The sequence below is a fragment of the Eleutherodactylus coqui genome, chromosome 2, assembly GCF_035609145.1.
Source record: "Eleutherodactylus coqui strain aEleCoq1 chromosome 2, aEleCoq1.hap1, whole genome shotgun sequence".
Lineage (NCBI taxonomy): Eukaryota > Metazoa > Chordata > Amphibia > Anura > Eleutherodactylidae > Eleutherodactylus > Eleutherodactylus coqui.
The window spans coordinates 159,639,599-159,656,932 of NC_089838.1; the positions used below are offsets into that span (position 1 = coordinate 159,639,599).

The following is a 17,334-nucleotide window of genomic DNA, read 5'->3' on the forward strand; positions in this document are numbered from 1 at the left end:
TGCAATTTTTCTATTGCATTGCTTCTTCTTGCAGCACTGTGAGAGAAAAATTGCACATGTAAATGCCCCCATAAGAGATGAGCGAGCACCAAAATGATTGGGTGCTCGTTACTCGAGCCGTGCTTTTTGTAATGCTTGACAGCTCGTTTCGAGTAATGAACCTCATTTAAGTCAATGGGAGACTTGAGCATTTTTCAATGGAGCCGCGGCTGCTGCCGGCGGCTCCATTGAGGACAATGGTCTGCCGGCTCCCTGTCATTGGATTTCAGGGAAGGGCCATAGATATAAGCCCTTCCCTAGAAAACCAGTAAAAGTAGCGTAAAAAAACAAAAAAATACATACTCACCTCCTTTCAGCTGCCGGGGCTCAGCCGCGTCTTCTCTGCGCTGATCTATCAGCAGGCAGGGATTTAAAATGCCCACCTGCTGAAAGAGCTGATTGTAATTGGCTGAGACGCTCAGCCAATCACAATCAGCTCTTTCAGCAGGCAGAGATTAAATCCCCACCTGCTCAAAGAACAGGACCACAGAGTCGGGGACAGTGCATAGAAGACGCGGCTGAGCCCCGGCAGCTAAAGGGGGGGAGAGTATGTACTTTTATTTTTGTTTTTTACACCACTTTTACTGGTTTTTCAGGGAAGGGCTTATATTTAAAGCCCTTCCCTGAAATATAACAACAGGGAGCCAGCAGCAGGATCCTCTACCACAGGGGGCCGGAGCTGTTGCTGCTGCCGCCGGCCCCATTAAAATCAATGGTTGAACATAGTGATCTCCTGCCGCAGCTGTGACAATCATGGTGGGGGTAAACGGAACCTTCAATCCAGGGGTTTCCACGTCTTCAAAAGGGACGGCAGCAGCCTCATTAAAATCAATGGAAAAAGATCGCTATCTCCTGTCACAGCTGTGACGGCCACAGCAGGAAATTCCTTCAGCCGCGCTGTGAGGCGTAGATGTTTCCCTGTGAAAACGCCTCGCATCCGGGGCTTTTCAGAAGCATTGTGAGGGTGATATCGGGCTCTGAATCACAGCCAGATATCACGCTCGCCAGTGTACAGGAGCCCAAAAGCCTCCTATACAGCCGTGTCTGTCTCACTTAACGATGGTGTTTCAACCTATATATAAAAAAATCATTATCACGTTTAATATAAGCGATTAATCATACACCTAACTAAATCCCTGACTTTGTACAAGTGTACCTAGAAGAATTGATGCTGTTTTGATCGCAAAAAGAGGTCACACCAAATATTACTGTATATACTCGAATATAAGTCTAGTTTTTCAGAACATTTTTTTGTGCTGAAAAAGCCCCCCTCGGCTTATACTCGAGTCAGGGAAGCCTTAAAAAAAAAAACCCTCCATACTCACCTCCCAGCCGGTGTCTGTGTCTCCGGCGGCGGTGCAGTAGGCTGCTTGAATTCTCTCCGCTGTCATCCCCCACCGTCCTCTTTGCTCGGCTCTGTCATTCCCCGCCGTCAGCGCTTTGTAAGTAAGAGCTGTGATTGGATCGAGTGTCAGCCAATCACAGCCGATGTTCGATCATTCACAGCCAATCAAGCTGCTTTAGATTTCTCCCTGCTGTCCTCTCACTGCTCCGCTTTCAAATTCCCTGCCGTCAGTGCTGTGTAAAAAAGTGCTGTGATTGGATCGAGCACCAGCTGTGATTGGCTGGCGCTCAATCCAATCACAGTGCTTACTTACACAGCACTGACAGAGCCGAGCAAAGAGGACGGCGGAGGATAACACAGTGTGGAGAATTCAAGCAGCTTGTTGCACAGACACGGACACTGGCTGGGAGGTGAGTATGGAGCGGTTTTTTTTTACCTAGTATATACTAGAGTATAGCTCGGCTTATACTCGAGTCAATAAGTTTTCCCAGTTTTTTGTGGTAAAACTTATTGTCTCTGCTTATACTCGGATTGGCTAATACTCGAGTATATACGGTACTTTGTTTTAGATATCTCTTTTGTTCACTGACTTTGTATTTTGTTAACTGACAAAAATAAACTATTAACACTTCTATTTTTTAAAGCATTCATACTTTGCAGCATTTTTCCCACACCTGCCTAAAACATTTGCATACTACTAGTAGGGAGTTTTATTAGGGAGCTATGGAAATACTAAACTTGCATCATTTGCAGGCCTAAATCACAGGTTTAAGACTCTGATATTAGTCCAAATTTATTATACGATTTGCGCAAGCTTGCTTAATAAAGAGTGTTACAAATGTTGGCACTTTTTTTTTTCATAAAAATTAGGGAACTTTAATTTAAGCCTTTTCAAATGAGGAAGTAATTTTTAGTGGAAGGGCACAACAGATTTACTAAAATTTACAGCAGAAATTACTGAGACCTTATATTCTAGAGCAAAGACTGCCCAAGATGTGACAAATTTATAAGAAGTGTATGCCTCCTAATAAATTTGATGCATCTTACTGGAGCGCGTTTCATATTGAGACTGGCATATGAAATGCTATTTGTCCTAAATGCTCCCTTATATCCATGCAATATGAGACTCATGCCTCTCTGGTGGAGCTGGGCGGTCATGCCATGCAGCTGGATAGCCAGAGATTATAGACCACTGGTGTGTAGTATATATAAATGACTGTCTACATTTTTTTTTGCACTCTTTAAAATCTTGCAATATGATGCTTCAAAAAAGGCACAATTACTAATTAGATAGTTATTTAGCTCATGATAAATATCCCAATCACTGGCTTATGCGGTGATACTGCCGTGAATGATGGTCTTTTTACTGGGAATGGAGGCGGGCATCCATACTGATTTACAGCCCGCGCCACCTCCATTTACTGTGTAAAAGCACAGAAGCGGTTATGATGACTGTCAGGTGCTTCAGCTCCCCACAGATGATCCATGTAAAATGACCCTTAAGCTGTTCTTTGAAAGTCCTAGAAAAAAAAAACCTTTAGGTTAAATTGATATGTAACTTACAAACCTTCAATTTTGGCATATTCTGTAAGTCTGGTATAATTGATCAAGGCAGCTTTCTCAAGACACCTTCTTACAACTTTCTTAACTTCTTCAGCAGGTATCGGAGTCGCAATGTCTTTCATCAACACCTAAGTAATAAGAAAGAAAAGATACACATTTTCACATGGTTTACTTTCAGCCACTTTTTTCTAGTGCAGTTTACTTAACAAGCTATTCCTTTATACAGGTAAAATCCAAGATAACACATGTTCTACATCACTTTCACATTAAAGGCATTGGCTGATGTTACTACTACAGACCAGAAGAGGCCACTGCCCAATGTACAGAGCTGTCTGCTTTCTATAGCAAAACAGCTAGAAGTGGGACAACCCCATTAAGCATAATCTACATTTTTCTAACCAAGTACCGCATTTTTCCAGCGAATTTAAAAGCATGTACACACAGTGGATTTTTAGTGCCTTACTCGAGTACCTGCCCGCTCGTTTCTAAAGATTTGGCTGCCGGCGCGGGTGAGAGGTGAGTTGCGGCGGTGAGCAGGGTGGAGCGGGGGGAGAGAGAGATCTCCCCTCCGTTCTTCCCTGCTCTCCCCCGCGGCTCCCCGCCCCCCTCCGGCAGCCGAATCTTTAGAGACGAGCGGGCAGGTACTCGAATTAGGCACTACTCGCTCGAGTAGTTTGCCTTATCGAGTATGCTCGCTCATCTCTACTGCCAATGTGTTGGTGAGTGGCCCCAGACTCCTCAAATCTAATTAGTGTATACAAGATACTTATTTATAATATATTTGGTTTATCTTGTATATATTGAAAATCGGATATTTTGATATACTAATGTAATCTCTTGGACATTGTACTTTATTAAAGCTATTACCACATGAATAAGGCCTTCGCTATGTCCCTATTTGCCTTTAAATACTACACTTTGTATGCAGCAGATTGCTTGAGAAAAACTCCACAGAGTGAGCTGAAAGGATGCCTTGTTACATGCAGGGGTGAATCAATTTCGGACTGCACAGAAAGTGCTGAGATTTTTCTGGAGCAGATAATAAATATACATACATATAAATGCAGACATATTACATATATACATATTGCATTTTCCCTCCTATGACTGGAAAATAATTCAAAATGGAATGTTCTTTTCAAATTTTCCATTAAAACCTAAATAATTATTTAAAAAGGTAATTGTTAATCTTGTATTTGTATTTCCTCATAAAATATATTAATTTAATTAGTTAATGTATATCTAGATGTATACACACACTGTAATTGCTGTTCAGAATTACCAAATATGTACTTTAACCCTTTCCAATCCAATTTGTATCCTGGTTTTTTCTAGGGGGCTTACTCTTTTTCTGCCGTTATACAACAGCGCTATATGCTGGCTAAAGCCAGTACTGCATGAGGTGACACGTTGGATAGGCTCTGACAGCAGAGAGGCTGGCAATATACAGTAAGAGAAACCCGACAGACGTCTTCCAAAATTGGAGCTGTACAGCCTTAAATCATAATATCTTCAGAGGACAGACAGTGGATTGGAAAGGGTTAAAGAATATCAGCATCACACTTTTTTGGTCCATGGTTCAGTCTCTTATTTCTGTTGTCCTGAAACTTTCCATACCCGTTTACGTTACCCTCTTAACGTTTTGCCACACAAAAACTGATAAATGTCAATCCAGGTTGTTTGTACACATTGTTACTGTGGCCAAGTGCTCAATTGCACTTCGCTGGAAGCTGACCGCCCCCCCCTCCCCTTGATATGATCTCACACACAGAATTAAGAATGTTCATAATATAGAATAGTTAACTGCTAGCTTCTATCTCACCCAGGACCTGTGGGAGGTTTACTGGTTCTCTCAACCCAGAGTTCCTTCCCCATCCTATCTTCTACCTATCCCGTTACCCCCTTGTTTTTCCGCCTCCATTATTCTCCCTCTCCATTGTTCTTCTGCTTTGCTGCTTTATGATAATGTCTTGTTTGCAGGAATTCTGTACATGATTGAGCATTTGTGCAACTGACTTTTTGTATTTTCAAATTAAAAAGTAAAAAAAAAAAGACAACTGATAAATCTTTGTGAGATCTCATTTTCGACGCATTGCATCTTAAAATTAAAATTGCCATTGTGTTGATACTACTTTCAAAACAACAAGATTTGTCCTTTCATAGCGAATTCTTTGCATAATCCACACCAAAAACTGTTGCAAATCATTGTATATGCCAAAATTGCACTTTACTTGCTGAAATTGGAAAGTAAAATGAAAAATAGGTGTGGTCTCAAGGATTGGGAGTGCCCTGAATACAAATTTATTCAGAAAAGACAGAAAAGTTTGGCACAAATGTAAGCCTGCTCATAGCTCATGTTGATTTCATTTTCTGACTTTAGGACTGCCCACAATTCTCCATATTTATTAAGAGGCATCCACAATTTAATAAATGGAGTGCAATTCATCCCAAACTTTCTTTTCTCTTTAAGAACTCGCATATAAAGAGCTAGTTTTTATTAATGCAAGCCATAGTCCATCTTTAAAAGAATGTTAGCTTGCCATCATCATATGCAGATCACATGGATTGATGAATCTACACAGTTAGGTTAGCCATACCAGTTATCTCAATGTAATATCTCAGGCACCAGGAAGGTATTGACCTCACACCCAATATGCAAGAAGTTCAGGAAACCATTGCCGCAATGCCACTATCAGTCCCTAAGGTGGTTTCCACAGTGTCCAGAGTGACTCAGAACTCCAAGATGGTGTCCGACAAGAACACTTGGAAGCAGCTAACATGAAAATAGCGGATCTTGAAAACAGATGCAGAAGAGAAAAGTTTAGGATTAGGTGGCTATCAAAAAGTATTACAGTCATTCCTAAAGCAGTCTCCAACCTCCTCCTATCCCTCATTTCATACAACGAGACTTCTCATATGGAGCTGGATAGAGCCCACCGGGCCTTGGCAGCACAGTGCAAGGAGTGTCCCCCTAGAGATATAGTCATTAAACCTCATTATTACTCCATTAAAGAGAAGGTTATGCAAGTTTCCAGGATGAGACGTTCCATCTCCATTGCAGGCCACGAGGTCCACATTTGTTCAGATATTTTCCCTGGGACAATTCAGAGGTGCAGAGCACTGAAGCCTCTGCTGGCCAGTAGAGATATACACTATCACTGGTCTTTCACTTTTCGCCTTTGCTTTTTATACAACAAGCAGCAATACGGATTCCAATCCCTGGCCGAAGGCAAATCTCTTCTTCTCAAACTTGGCCTCTTCTAAAAAGAGCCTCCCCCGCTGGCTAGCTCGACGGATAAATCAAGACCACTCTTGCCACTATGGAAATCTGCCACTAAGTGGAAAGCAGGACCCACAACCTGAACTTAGTGGATATGATGCCTCATAAGGGATCCCCTTGCATTGCAGTACAAATGTGAAGCTGATCTCCCAACCCCGCTTTTTCCTTCTCTTTCGCATTGAATGTCATGCAACAATACTTTGGTCGATGGATGTTTGTGGGCTACGCGTGACTCATAGGCATCCTTATAGTTGATTTATTTCTATTTAATTTTGCTGATGGATATTTGTGGGCCATGCGTGTCTCATAGGAATCTTTATAGTTACAATCCCGGTTAGAGGTTTATAGCTGATTTATTTGCATTTAATTTTGATATTTTTGCTCCTTGAATGTGATCAGTACTTCAGGAGCTTTGCTCCCTATTATGATGGACTGGTAGTTGATAGTCATATCTACCGTCCCACTATCCTATGCCGTTTTTGTGACACTACTTTGGGGAATAAATTCACCCACTTCTATAGTTTACTTATTAGTATTTTCGTGTTCCCGTTCTCCCCCTGCTTTTTGTCTGTCTTCTTCCCTTCTGTGCACAGGGCTCTAGACATTGTCCTTTATGGCAGGGTATGCTGGACGGATTTCTTCTAGGTCATTTTGACCTCCAGTTCTATCTCATATAGCTTAAAAGGCATTTTTATACTTTTTCTAAATATGTTTACTAAACCTCTCTCTCTTGTCTCATACAATGTCCAGGAGCTTAATTCGCCTATCAAAAGAAGGAATGCCTTTGAATACTACCATAGGATTCAGGCAGACGTTGTTTTCCTCCAGGATGGGCATTTTGCCTCCACTTTCTTCACCGAAACTACCCAACACACTACAAGGCTTCAGCTCGGGAGAAAAAAAAAAGGTGTGGGGATCTGTATATCTAGACATACTTCAAAATATTTACCGAGACCCAGAGGGTAGGTTTTTAATAGTCTCAGGTGTACTAAATGGCTCATAGGTTACTCTTGTTAACTATTATGCCCACAACACCAAACAACTAACATTCTTGATTAGCCTGTTTTTATCTTGCCCCCCCCCCCCCCTTTGAAGGCCCAATTATTGTGAGTAGAGACTCCAACTTAGCTCTGGATGTTTCTCTAGATAAGTCAAATGCGGATAAAACTAAAATCATCCCCCCCCCCTCCCAGCTCCCGCTCACCAATTCGCTAAATTCCTGCACTCTTGACCTAGTTGATTACTGGAGGAACCTTCACGCGTAAGATAGGAATTATACATATTTTTCTGTAGTGCACAATCTATACACCAGAATAGACCATGTTTTCATACAAACCAGATTTATCCCCAAAATCGCTCAAGCAAAAATTCTGACCTGTCCATGGTCAGACCATTCTCTGCACTTAATTTAATTCACAGAACTGGCCAGTTACATGTGCAAAAGAAGATTTTGGATACCATTGAGGACTTCTTTTGGCATAACCTTCCCGGTGACACCTCTTATGCCACCAATTGGGAGGCCCATAAGGCAGTAATTAGAGGGAGATTCATTCAATTAGCTTCCAAAATAAAGGCTCAATGGGCAAAGGAACTACAGCAAAAAGAGGCCCATTATTCTTCCCTATTAGACCACCATAAAAATAACCCTTCTCTGGATCTTCTTTATGAAATTCCTAAAGCTCGTACTGAAGTTAACTTGTCCCTAACTACCATACAAGAAAAGCAATTAAGATGATCCAGATACAAATTCTTCTCCCAGGGAGATCGACAGGGCAGATTATTGGCTTAGCGCCTGACTCCAAGACCCTTCCCTCCCTGCTCTCCCCAAGTTGTGCCTTCAGAATGGTAACCTAAGCAAAACCCAGTAGAGATCGGAAGAGTATTAGGTCAATTCTACAATAGCCTTTACACTAAAGAACGGTTCCCACAGCAAATGTGCCAGAAATTGCTTGATACGGTCTTTCCTAGGTTGATACCAGAACATAGGTATATCGAGAGGGAGGTGTCAGTGGAGGAGGCCTGGATAGCAGTAAAAGTCACAAACCTTCCAGAGCCCCTGGCCCAGACAGTTGTTCAAATATATAGTATAAGAAATTTTTCACACCCTGGGCGGTTCCCCATGGTTGGGTTTCTCAACTTCCTCCTACAAACTCTATATTTATCCCCTACAGCGAACAAAGCCTTTATTCACGTAATCCCCAAACCTAACAAAGATCACTCTATTTGTGAAAACTGCAGAATAATAAATCTCCCACAGCTTTAGACACCTTTATCTAACTCTATACCAACTATTAGTTGGCTGAATTTTTGCTATTTCATTGCATCCAAATTTTGGATCAGATCCTCAAATTCAGTCCATGCCCCCTCCTGGTAAGATACGCGCCTTTCTGCAAAGACACTTCTCTTTTCCTTATATGATGAAAAAATTCTCTAAAACACATAACAAACATGGTGCAAGCCATGTAGTACAGGTTTTTGCCACAATCTGAGCTTGAAAAAACTGACGCATTTGAAATGCTAAATCTCCCCCACCGCATCATAAAAAGTCAGAATTACTTGTATGCACTAAAATATCACAAAGTTATTTTTATGTATACTGACATATGTGAAAGTAGTAAAATCTGTCTGGGTCTTCAAGGCCAATATTAAATGGGTCGTCAAAGGCTTGAAGGGATTTTCTGGAACTAAACTCTATAATGACCAATTCTCAGGATAGGTCATCAATGGGTGGGGCCCCGCCACTCGGAATCAGCTGTCTGAAGAGTCCTCAGTGCTCATGTAAGCTCCACAACCTCCTCTCAGGCATGTGTGGTCACATTTATTAGTCACATGACAAGGGAGCAGCTTAGGGCTATTCAAATGAATGGGGTGGAGTGCTATACCAGGCACAGCTTTTTTACAAGCTGTGTCTGTACAGCGCTGTGTTTGGAAGGGCCAGAAGCAGCCACAGTGCTCAGCTGAGCACCACTATCACCTAAATCAACTGATCAGTGGGGATCCTGAGCATTGGACCCCTATGGATCTGAGGATAGATCATCAATGATTTAGTCCTAGAAAACCCTTTTTATAAGTTAACAGCTTCATTATATCTCAAATTTGTTATAGAGGCAATGGTAGTCAAAAGGTTCAATTCAAAATGACATACCCGTTCAAGCAGAGACAATGTGGCCTTCAGGGCTCCTTCTGGTCTTCCGAAAGGGAAACAGTACCTGTGAACGAACAGGCAGATATATGAAGTTTGAGAAGAACAATTTAACAGGTTTGTTACAATAGAAAGTGCAGTATAGTAAACATTGTTGGTTGCTAGCCATAAATGTTGTAAAAACCAAAACTGAAAAAATACAAACAGTATTTATGATATGCATTCTTCTAGAAGGGTAATTGGAAACAAAGCTTTAAACTCAAAAACGCAGCAGACTTTTACACAATCTTCATTGACATGAATTAGTTGTCCAGTAACACGCGGACAACTTTGTAGCAGCGATACTCTTTGTAGCAGTTCCTAGTTCTAGCTAATAGCTCCTCTATTAACTCACAATCACCTATTATGGTACTCACCAATCTACTCAATGAACAGTTTTGTAAAGCAGCCTCTCTTTATCACAAACAAGTCACAGAATCATATAAACTCTTTTCATGAAAATACATTTTTTTCCCTCTTAAACATGGCACAATTATAAAGAGACACAAAGGACTAACATTCACAAAGGACACAATTCAAGCCACAAATTACCCACCAATCAGCCAATTATTCCTTTAAGACCATGATAGGGTGAACAATTCATCAGGAAAGCTCAATCTTTATTGATTTTCCTAAAATAAACGTGAGCATATACAATATCAATTTCTTAAAGCGACCCCTCGATCCTGGACAAACCAAGATAGCGACACCACTTCTTTGACTACTTGATGAACACTATACATGGGTTGTCTAAGCCAGTGTTTCTCAACTCCAGTCCTCATATTCTACAGGTCATGTTTTCAGGATTTCCTAAGTATTGCACAGGTGATGTAATTATTGTCAGAGCCTCAGACATTGCCACAGGTGTTCTTACTATAGGATATCCTGAAAACATGACCTTTTGGGGGTCCCGGAGGACTGGAGTTGAGCAACACTGGTCTAAGACACTATAAGCTGCTCACGTGGGCAGGGTGGTTTTAATGTTATTTTCTTATACCAATAATATTACACCATGCATCAATCTTGCGACACCTCAAGAATGACAATATATCACTGCTGTAATACTGTAAGCAGCATGCATTTTAACCCCTTAAGGCCCAATGTCTACAGCGAAAATAGAACTAGTAAATCCGTGTGGGTCTCCCGCACATGTGATCCCCGCCCACGAGGAATCATTGGGCACCCGGAGGTAATTAAATACCTGCGGATGTCATTTTTTTCTGGCACGTGGATCGCACGTGCAGGAAATCACCCGCAGCATGCTCCATTTTGTGCAGTCTTCCCACACGAAATGCTCCAGTGGCTTCCATTGAAGCCAATGGAAGCTGTCTGGTCCCGTAGCACACTTGCAGCTGTTAGCTGTGCCACGGGACCGCGGGAAAGCAGGAGTTTAAAAATAAAAAAGTGTGCACGGTGCATGCGCGCAGAATGCTGCCGGCATGCCGAGCACATCCGACGTGCTCCCCCGCCCCTCTCCATTGACATAACATAGCGGCTGTTAAATACTGAACGGCTGCTATGTTATGTCAATGGAGATAGGCGGGGGAGCGAGACAAGAGAAATCTCCTCCAGCCTCCCCACTGTGAGCCAGCGATACTAGCTCTCGTGCAGCAACACGGAAACGAGTATGTGCGGTGACGAGTGTCAGGCATCGTTTGCCCGACATTCATCCCGTCTAAATGGAGCTTTATTGATAGACCATTATAGTACTGTGGAAATGCAACAAAAGGACAATGCAGAAGCCAGGTTAATATGTGAAAGACAATAAAAACTGATGTAATGCTGGACAACAAAGTTCATTTCTTGATAGAAGAAGAGGTCCTTCTCTAATATTTCCCATGGGCTCAAAAAAAAACTGCATGAAAAGATGGCACATAAACTGCAGATTTAAAAAGGAAAGACTGAGACTGATTTCACGCAGGTTTGTTTTTTGCAGCAAAGGTCATTCCCAGATGTTAGCTGTAGCTCTATAACAACACAAAAAACAGGCAGAAAAAAAATACTGTGTCTGAAGCCTAAGTGTATGTTCACACAGAGTGGAAATGTTGTGAATGACCGCAGCGGAAACTTCTGTGGCAAAGTCTACAGCATTTCTGCATCCAAAATCCACGCCATTGGCGCAAATTGTCAATATTAGCTGCATATCCTCAGCTGATTTCAGCAGATACAGCACTCCTCTCCCCTTACAATGGTTCTGCTGTCAGTGCGCTCTAGCAGCAGAAATGCTGTGGAATTTTACGCTGCGGATATTCCGCAGCATTTCCACCCTGTGTAAACATACCCTTAGAGGTGGAATTAGCTACATCTTTAAGTAATTTAACATGCAAGGACTTAAAAAGATTCCACTGACTATTGTCCTTCTATAAATGTTCACATAGATTTTCAAAGATACAGTAAAAGTTCATGCAAGAAACCAGAATTTTTTACACACATCAAGTCTCATAAAATACATAATGCTCAATGCCTGGAAGGTACGAGCATATTAGCTTGACACCACAAAACATTGAAATACATATGTCACATCGCAGCTTCATAAGGGTGAAGAAAGTCTTCAGGTCATGTACCAATTTCCTTTATGGCCATTTACTTCTTGTTCTATTTATTTACATGCAGCATGATGCATTTATTCTATGCAGTATAAAACTTAGAAAATTACATTTACATAAAAACATTTGTCCTCTAATTAAAAAGGCCCCATAATGAAAGTCTTAACTTCATTGGTATTAATATATTTCACATACTGTACATTATAATTGATAAAGAATGGATTAACAACAACTGTAATACATGTTAAAAAAGAAAAAAACTTTCAATTTTCATTAACCCTAATTAATAATACTTCTATAAAGAATTACCATAATCTTTAGACTGCTCCATACTTTCTTCACAACCCTTAACTACCATGCCACCCGGTTTAGAAATGATGGTTAAGGATCTGGGATTACCCATTAAACCCTAAATAAAGAGGTCCTGCTGGGCAAGTACTAAAGTGTCATTAGGATCACATTAGATGTAAATAATGCAGCACTTTTTGAGTGAAGTCTCATTTACAATAGCCCTTAATTAGAAAGTGCAAAGCTGGAAAGTTATTAATAAATTATACAGATGTAGCAAATGTAACTTCACATTTAATGTGTTATGATAAGTCTTAACATGATATTATATCACAGTGTGCCTTGCTGTCAGGGTTAGCTTATTTCCATTTTTAATTGCTTTACAATGGGCTGTGTCTTAAGATAAGACAGCAATAGCTTTTAAATGGGTTAAGATAACTTTCTGTGCAGTGATCTCACAAGGTAAAATTTGTCCCATCTGTACACTTCTGTAAATTAAGGACCAATGCCCACGGACGGAAATTCTGCAGCAATATTCTGCGCGGAATTTCTGCCGTTGCACGCTGCCATAGAAGCGATTACTTAGGGCTCTGTCACTGAACTCTCTTAAAAAAAACCAGGATGAAATAATTCAGCCCTGCTGTAAAATTCCAGCATTGCAGTCGGAAACCGAATGGACACCATTATGGCCAATAGGGTCCATTCAGTGTCAATTTGTTCTATCATATAACTGTTCTGTTCGCCATACCCCATCTGCTCCCATAACAAAGTGGGAAAACAAACCAAAAAGGGCCGATGAGACATTTGTCAGTGATATTTAGAACTGAATAAAACAAATAAAATGGAACTACCGTTCATAAAGGTAAAAGTGCACGGTCTACTACTGCACATGGTCGAGACCCCACCCATGCTTGGGGCCAATGGCTGCACAACTTTTTTAACAGAAATTCATGCAGCCATTGCCCATCACGAACTGCATAATTTGATTGTATGTGGCCAGCAGCACAATATGGATTCACCCAAAGACTGACTATAAAGTAGTTCACACCTTAATGAGCAATTTGTAAGTGTGTCTTGTTTCTACGGCGCACAAACTGCAACAAAAGCGACATGATAACTTTATTCTATGGGTTAGTACGATCGCTATGATAACAAATTTGTATAGTTTTTTTTTTTACTGTACTACTTTTTTTTTTCCAAAGACATTAAATTTTTTTCAATTATTTTCTGCGGTCATCTTGTGCGTGCAATAACTTTTTTATTTTTCCGTTGATGTAGTTCAGCGATGGCTCATTTTTTGCTGGATGTCCTGAAGTTTCCGTTAGTACTAATTTGGAATACGTACAACTTTTTGATCGCTTTTTATTGTTTTTTTTCTGGGAGACTGGGTGACTGAAAAAGTGCATTTCTGGCGTTCATTACTTTTTTTCCCGGACAACGTTCACAATGCGGGGTAAATAATGCGCTACTTTGCTAGATCGGACTTTTACAGATGTGGCGATACCAAATATGTATTTTTATTTTATTATTTAGACTTTTTAATTATAGATGTGGCAAAAGGGGTGTGATTTAAACTTTTATTACTTTTATTTTTTTTTAAATTTTATTGATCTTTTTTTTCCGCTTTACTTTTAAGTCCCCCTGGGGGACTACAATATGCGATACTTTGATCGCTTCTGCAGTATGACGTAATGCTATAGCATTATGTCATATCGCATTCGGACAGGCAGCCTATCAAGCCTCAAGGGATGGCTTGATAGGCAGTGTCTCAAGGCAGCCCTGGGGCCTTTTAGAAGGCTCCTGGCAGCCATGACACCTGCACGGCTCCCCCGATCTCACCACGGGAGGGCCGTACGGGACCCCCGAACAGCATTCAGGGGCTTTAAATGCAGCTGTCAGAATTGACAGCTGCATTTAAAGGGTTAATAGCCGCGATCGGCCGATCATGGCTATTGCCCGCAGGTGTCAGCTGTAGTAAACAGCTGACGCCCATGTGTCAGGTGACCTCTCTGCTTACATACTCCGACACTCCAGGACGTAAATGTAAGTCCTGAATCGGGAAGGGGTTAAAAAGGATAGGTCATCAATAGTTGATTGGCAGGTCTGTGCTGCTTGGGATCGCCACCAATCAGCTGATCGATGATCTGCTGACAGAGCAGATAGCGCTGGAAATAGATACTAGTGATGCTGCAATTTTGCATGTCCTTAAAAAAGAGGGATTCTGGAACTTTTACAGCTGATCGTATATTTTAAAGGTGTATTTTAAAAGGGGACATCTAGGAGACCGAAGACGCTCTCATGGTTTGGCAGGATTAGTGCCATTAAAATGAACTCCCTCCCTAAACTCTTGTACTTATACCAAACGCTACCCATTCAAGTTCCACGGAACTTCTTTGTAAAACTACAAAAGGCTGTGACGCACTTCGTATGGGGGGGAACTAAACCACGCCTAAGCCGCAGACTACTGACCCAACCAAAGAAGAGAGGAGGAGCAGGACTACCGGACTTACTCCTCTATTATAGAGCCGCTATCTGCAAGACTGTTCTGGACTTGGTGCGGGAGGGGACAACTAAAAGATGGGTTGAACTGGAACAAGAGGTAGCGGGGGGTAGGACCCGAGGACTCTTCTGGCTACGGGACGGGCTAGGAAGGAGGGGCATCAGAGTCTCTCCTTTTATAAGCTCCCTACTGAAAACGTGGGATGGCTTTGCGCTGCGGCATGGCCTGGTGAGGGTCCCTGGACCCTGGACACCGCTGAAGGGGAACCCGGGTTTTCCCCAGGGGGACGCAGGACTGCCTCTACTAAACGGGCTGGGTACCGAGTTACCCAGGGTTAAAGACGTGATGAGCGGAGAGGGTCTCCTGCCATTGGACGCTCTCCTGGGGGGTGCAGGACAGGTGACAGGCGCGTGGTTCCAACACTACCAGATTGGCCATTATATACGAGCACTGGGCCCGATCACAGAACTGACAGCTCCCGACACGCCCTTTGAAAAGATGTGCGGGGGGACCCGGAGGGCAGGGGGTGAGATCTCCGCGGCCTATGGCTTGTTGGTGGCCGGGGAGGGACTGGACCCTGGAGGTAGCTTTAAAAGGGCATGGGAAAAGGAGCTGGGAAGGGAAGTGGCCGAGGAGGATTGGGCCAAGGCTATTTGTCTGACCCACAAGATGACAATCTCGAGCAGCCACCAGGAACTCAATTACAAGCTACTAACGAGATGGTATCGTACCCCTGTGCGTCTAGCCAGATACTATCCCGGGGTGTCTGACCTGTGTTGGAGGTGCCAGAGGGAGGTTGGCACTCTCTCACATATATGGTGGTCCTGCCCGCCGGTCAGGGCACTCTGGAAGGAAATTGAAACCCTACATAACGTCCTGAACAGGGACTCGCTGGTGCTGTCACCTGAGATGGCTCTCCTGTCGATCCTTCCGGGATCAATAAGAGTAAGCAGGAATAGCTCCCTAAGATTTTACCTCTTGGCTATGAGAATAGTGATACCGAGGTTATGGAGATCCCAAGAACCCCCCACAAGGGTGAACTGGGTGACCGCCTTGGACGAAATAGGCCGTATGGAAGAGTTGAGAGCGCAAGATACCGAGAAATATGCTGCATACCACGTCACATGGGAGCCCTGGTTAACATTCCGCAGCACCCCGGGGTTTGGACAATGGCTGGTGAGTGGAGTTGTGCCTAACTAACCCCATGCTTTAAGTGCGGAGCCATGGAACGGGGACCAAACCCCCCCCCCTCTCTCTCCCCTGCCCTCCACTTTCTCCTTACCTCACCTCTATCCAGCTAAGTTCTCCTACTCCCCCTCCCCCCCCCCTTTTCTCTTTCTTCTTTCTTTTCACTACTTAAATCTTACAATGTTATAAGAGCTACAAATTATAGCACCATTCATAGTTTATATTAAGCGGTTATCTATAGTAATTGATGGGGATGGATGGGCGGGAGGGTTTTACGGGTTAAATGTTTTATTTTAAGCAAGCTTATTAGCAAGGGTTATGTCATGATACAGCAAACAGCCATAAGGGATAGGCCTGGCGGTTCCTTCAGGCCTAAGTAAGGAGGTAACTGCGACTTTGTTAAACATAAAAAAGTATTGCATAACGTTTGTACTGGAACATTTCAATAAAATATATTTTGAAATAAAAGGGGACATCTAAACAAGTGCACTCACTTACAAATTTTAGCATTGTACTTAACTTTAGATTTATCAACATATACACCATTAGGAGTATATCGGAAAGATAAAATACCTAAAGTGACTGATTTGATTCTCCAAAAGCACTGCAAGACGCGCCTTAATGTCTTCAAACCGATCTCGCTCCTCAACTGTAACAGTTCCAATTCCATCAGGCCTGTAAAAACAAACATCACAATTATCACATAATCTGTACTGTAATGTACCCCAGTACCTACACTAATAATATGAATCCTTTTTAGTGTTTGTACAGAAAGTTCATAGTACAGATAGTAAAAAATGTTATTTTTTTTGTTTTCCCTGCTGTCCATTAAGTGCCGGTAAGCTGCAACTAGACAGAACATGTGAATCTATTAGTCTTTTATGCTAAATTCTCCCTGTACCCAAGCAACTAAACAGAACAATTTTCAAGTCTATTCAGGATACCTTTATTGGCTAAGCAAAACAATTATATTTGCAAGTTTTAGAGCACAGAAGCTTCATCATCAGGCAAACTGAAGTTTGTAAATATAATATTATGTTAGACAATAAAGGTATCGCCTCTATAATACGTTTAGCTTTTTTTTATACAAGAGTCACATGATTTTTTGCTTTACATTAAATCTAACCACAATTTCTCAGACACTTAACCCTTTAGTAACCAAGCCCGTTTGCGCCTTAATGACCGGGCCAATTTTTGGAAATCTGACATGTGTCACTTTGACATAGAATAACTCCATAAAGATTTTGCATATCCAAGTGATTCTGACTGCACTTCATTTAGGTGGTAAAAATAGACAGATAGAAATTTGTGCATATTTATTAAAAGCATCAAAATTGGGAAGATTTTGAAAAAAAGTGTCATTTTTTTCACATTTTCAATTGCAGTATCTCAAATATGTGCAAA

General features: G+C 41.9%; 1 protein-coding gene across 6 annotated transcripts in view; it reads right to left on the reverse strand.

Annotated features, from left to right (window-relative positions):
* The window catches only part of CADPS2 (calcium dependent secretion activator 2), a 458,085-nt gene that overhangs the window by 216,986 nt on the left and 223,765 nt on the right, over positions 1 to 17,334 (reverse strand). For all 6 annotated transcript variants that reach the window (XM_066591847.1, XM_066591846.1, XM_066591844.1 and 3 more), the window contains exons 14-16: positions 16,504 to 16,605; positions 9,373 to 9,436; positions 2,952 to 3,075 (exon numbers count right to left, since the gene is read on the reverse strand). In XM_066591847.1, coding sequence (XP_066447944.1) covers positions 2,952 to 3,075; positions 9,373 to 9,436; positions 16,504 to 16,605 — 290 coding nt within the window. The remainder of the gene's footprint in view (positions 1 to 2,951; positions 3,076 to 9,372; positions 9,437 to 16,503; positions 16,606 to 17,334) is intronic.